This window comes from Poecilia formosa, unplaced genomic scaffold (assembly GCF_000485575.1).
Source record: "Poecilia formosa unplaced genomic scaffold, Poecilia_formosa-5.1.2 Scaffold818, whole genome shotgun sequence".
Lineage (NCBI taxonomy): Eukaryota > Metazoa > Chordata > Actinopteri > Cyprinodontiformes > Poeciliidae > Poecilia > Poecilia formosa.
This window is the reverse complement of record NW_006800757.1, coordinates 28324-33161: the sequence shown is the minus strand read 5'-3', so window position 1 is coordinate 33161 and position 4838 is coordinate 28324. Positions and strand designations below refer to the sequence as shown.

Here is a 4838-nt window from a genome sequence, read left to right as displayed (position 1 = left end):
GTCTTGGTCTCGGGTTAGGTGGTCTTGAACACAACACTGCCTCCCTGCCATCCTCTCTTTCCCCCTCTTTCATGCTCTTCATTCCCAGTCATTTTAGGTTTGGAGTTTTGTCATACTCTTTCCATTTTTGGAGGCTGTGCTTCATGAGAAGTTCAAAGCTTCTGGTCTGTGCTGCACAATATATCAAATTCATTGTTACTATATCATTGTACACAACATCTATATGCAATGAACTTCTAGCCCTGCGGTGGATATCTTGGGCTTTGTTTAATAACGTAGCCCAGCTTTAAATTTAAGAGACAAAAAGTGTCAAAAGTGAGGGATCACTTTAAACTAAATAAAGAAGATAACAGCTCAGAGCGTGTTCTGTGAAGCTGAATTGATGTTCCACTATATCACATCCTCAATGCTGGAACATCTCAGCAGGAAACATTTGAGTTGAATGTGCAGCACTTCTTCCAGTCTGATTAACTTCTGCATGTTATTTTCTTTTATTGCTCACCAGAGTGAACTACCTACTCCTCTATTTAGACTTGAATAAGTACATTAGCATATTATCAATATCAGGGTTTCCCCCAGTGTATTATAAGTTTTTTAAAAAGTTTGCATTTTTTAAGATTTTATAGTTGGTGTTCAGAAATTAATCTTCCAATCACACACAATTCTCAAGTGATATTTTTAAATTTCCTGTCAACATTAAATACTTTTTAACTCAAAAATACAGAGAGCTGCTGGATGAATAGCGCCCCAGCCACCGGGCTTAGCAAGTTTTCTGGGGGAAATCTTGAATATGCTAATGTACTCAAGATATTATCGTTATCTCATGCATTCTCATTTAGTTTGATATGTTCTGTATGTATTGTAGGCTTATTAAAAACATACCACAGAAGCAAGACACTGACATGATTGTCAACCATGTATTTTGGGTCAGGTTGGACTCTACCTATATATCTAAATTCTAGTAAACATTCATGACAGATCAAGCTGTTCTGCAATGTATGAGCTAAAGTTTATTCTGAGCATAATTACGCAGCATTTTCTGGTGACTCATGCACACTTATGTCACTGTCATTTCTTGTTTATTTTGTATTAATCTTTATATATATATATATATATATATATATATATATATATATATATATATATATACACACGCAAAAGACAATAGGCTGGAGACGCAAAAGACAACAGGCTCCCAGGCATGTACAAAATAAAAAAGGCGTGTCAGATGAAGCCCCGCTTTGATGATTGTGTCGTCTTACTGAAAGTCACGTGATATAGCAAACAATGCCTCGCATCACATCGGACATGTCACTGCTTCATTGTATGTGTCAATCCCCATTTCATCAGCAGTGTCTGAAAGGAAGCCAGTAAGAAACAGGAAAACCTCTCCAATCCATCCCAGTGATTCCTGTGTTATTTCCTGCTTTAGGTTGGAATACTTTCAACAAGGCACCTGTAAAAAGAAATGAAAAGCTGCTGTGAAGCTGTGTACTTTTTCATGTTAAAATGGAAATATCGACACTGCTGTTCTTTCTTAAGTAGAACAGTGATGCACAGTATGTAAACCATTTCATTATTTCTACATTTGCTGTGGACAGGACTAAGCTTTGCAGGGTGTCTCTACAATAGGCAAAAAAGGAATTGAACCTGTGGTTATTTTTCAGTAAATGGAAATCTTTCAGATAGACAAGACATTGACATATCTGATGAACTCATTTATACTCAGATGAGACCAAAGCTGAGTATAAATGAGCTCTGGTCATTTATACTCTTCCACATCAAGTTTAGTGGAAGAGTTGGTGTGCATATCACCACAGAAACACCATGCCACATGGGAAATCTGCAGCAGTAAACATAATGGTGTGAACTGTCTTAAAGCGTATATGGCCAGCCTTCAGATAACTGAAGGACAATTACTGGATAAATGTAATGTAATTTTTCTCATAATATTAAAAATATTTCTGTTATGGCGTAACTTATTTTCCTTTATCCTCCCAATATTCTATCTAAAATGTCCTTTGTGGACTCATTTGCTTTGATTTCTTTGTATGTGTGGATTATTTGGGACATATTAGGAATGTCTTTAATAAAACAAAACCCTGACATCTTCAGTACATATTTGACCCATTGCATGAAACAATTCTGAAAAGTAAAAATAGTAAATGCAGAAGCATATTTGTTGGGTTTTGTTGTAATATCTACTTTTCCTTTTCAGGAGTGGAGAATGTATTTCAGGCCAAAGATATGGAGTTTACCAATGTTTCTTTGCCTTGGATGCCTGATCGATATGCAATGGTGCCTCGGCTGGTGGAAAAGCAGTTCAGAACTGAACAGGTTGGTACTAATTTTCCTCTGCTAGTCTTCTATGTTTTTATTTTATTTAAAAGAAGGTCTGCTTTTTGATGCATAGCAATACTGTGGCAGCTTATAGGGTGCCACAGTATTGAATCCATTATATCTTTGTAATACTACATTATGCAATAATGAAGTATTTTGTAATTCTTTCTCCCACATTATGAAATAACATTATTATAAAATGTGGAGATGATTACAAAATGTGAATCCTGTTGTTTTTAGGAATAATAATTAGGCCTGTCACTATAGGCAATAACTCAATTCTTCACATGATAAATTAGAACAAACTCAATCATTTCTATTCGCATAACTTATTGTTTTTCTCTTTTATTTCTTTCTGCCAAAACCTGGATGACAAAAGTCTTCAGTCTGGTGCTTTGGTCTCAACTAAACATTTTCTGAAGGACAATTTTGTTGACAGAGACTATTGAAGACTGATCCAAGGAACTTAGCTGGAGAAGCAGACTAGGCAGAGAATACAGGAACATATGAAAACAAAAAATGAAACATGACAATTAAAGGATACCAGAACACAAATGAAAGCTAAAGAAAACCAAAACATGGATACTAGAACATAACAGGACTGAGGTAATGGGACGATAATCATGGTTAGAACAGAACCCAGAAGAGGAAGATTAGGATAACAATGAATAGACAAGATCAGGCATGAGAACAAGATAAGAGACTAACTGAAACAAAAATGTAACTTAAATAAAACACAGAGAAACAAGACACGACACCAGCTATACATAGCTGTCAAGTTTCCCGTTTTTCCAGAAAACTACTGTATTTTGCCTCCCTTTCCCAACGTCACCCTGGTTCCCCCCACTCTGACAATAGAATCTAACAGGACTGAGGTATTGGACTTGATAATATTTCCCGTATTCTCAAGTCCAAAACTTGACAGGTATGCCTATGGCTATGAACCCAAACTTACAGATAAATAAGCAAAGCATTTGAATAACAGAAATGCATGGAACATAAAACCCCATGACAAAAACACCAAACACCCAGACAGCATGATAATTTCAACCAGAAGAACAAATAGTCTAGCTAGCAAAGTAGCAAGAATGGCTGCAGTTATTGAACCACCTGTCAAAAGTAAATGTGGAGATCCTGTTTCCGCCTCCCAAATGATCACAGATCAAATTAAGAAGCAGAGCAACTTTAAAGAAAATGTGGCCATATTAATCCTCAGTTTGGCTTCTGCAAACATGACATAACACATATTATGGACATGAAGGAGTCTTCACGAATATTTATGACTTTGGCATAAATATGACAACATATTTATGCTGCCATATTTAAATATGAGAGGCTGGACAGGGAGGGTGATATTATGTTCTGGGTTGTTTCAAAGTCTGTTTATTATTCTGTGTTCATTTGTCTCTTTCTTTGACTAGATCAGTCTTGTTTGTTTTTTTAGTTGAGACTTTCCTAATGATTCTAGTTTATATCCTTGTTGCTCTAGTTCAGTTATTTCTTTTGTCTAGTTATTCTTTAGTGTTAAATTTATTTCATAGTCCCTTGTCCCTCTCCCTCGCCCCCGTGCCACTTTTCTGTACGTTTTTGCAAGTTTATGTCGATAATGTTTTTATTAAACATTCTTCATTTACTCAATGCCTCTGCCTTTCTGCATTTGGGTCCACAATCAAATCGCACATCATGAAAAGAGCAGCTTCAGTGGAAAACACTGACAGTGGGCATATTTTAGAATTAATTGGTAGGCAAAGGCTACTGTGTACTTCATGACTGTCACATATGCAAACTGAATGAATTGAATGAGGAACTGAATCTCCATAGGATGCCGAACTCATTATTTTGCTTCTCACTCGTAAATCTCAATTTGTTTGTAAATCTGCACATGCCATTTGTCACATCTTGGATTTTGACTGTCAGACTTCTGGAACTCTTCCACAGGAGGCCGCCCTGCGTTATGACACCAAGATACCTCGCTATCTTCACATCGCTAGCAGGAAAACCAATCGTTGGGGTCATCAGCGTTCCTACAAATTGCAGGTGTTTAGCTTTGCAGGAGACCACCTACCAGAGAGCCAGACTGAAGAGAGATCAATGTCCTGGGCCAGGTAGGAATGAACAAATTAAATATAAATAAAGGAAAATCTATGCTATGGTCCAGTTACTACATTATTACTGTTCAATGTGGTACCTGCTTCTCACTTATTGACTGAGAATTTATTATTAATAATTTAATTATTAATATTTATTAATTATAGTCATTATAATTAATACTTCATCAGTCAAACATTGACTTTTTTCAGTCAAACTTTTTTTTCCACAATTAATCTGATTACAGTCCAGCAGTACAAAATTTGAATAAAAAAATAAATAATTCCAAGTATCCTTGCAATTATTTTTGCAATCTTTTGACCAGGAATGTACATATATGTTATAATCCTTGGTTGTGTGAGTTTTGTGTGCCATTTTTGTTTTTGTCTTCACCACATTCTGACATGTTT

General features: G+C 35.9%; 1 protein-coding gene across 1 annotated transcript in view; it reads left to right on the top strand.

The window, feature by feature from the left end:
* Positions 1-4484, top strand: part of aoc2 (amine oxidase copper containing 2) — a 9766-nt gene extending 5282 nt beyond the window's left edge. Inside the window, exons 2-3 of the mRNA XM_007543409.2 lie at positions 2219-2337; positions 4279-4484. Coding sequence (XP_007543471.1) covers positions 2219-2337; positions 4279-4449 — 290 coding nt within the window. The 3' untranslated portion in view covers positions 4450-4484. The remainder of the gene's footprint in view (positions 1-2218; positions 2338-4278) is intronic.
* Positions 4485-4838: the final 354 nt, after the last annotated feature.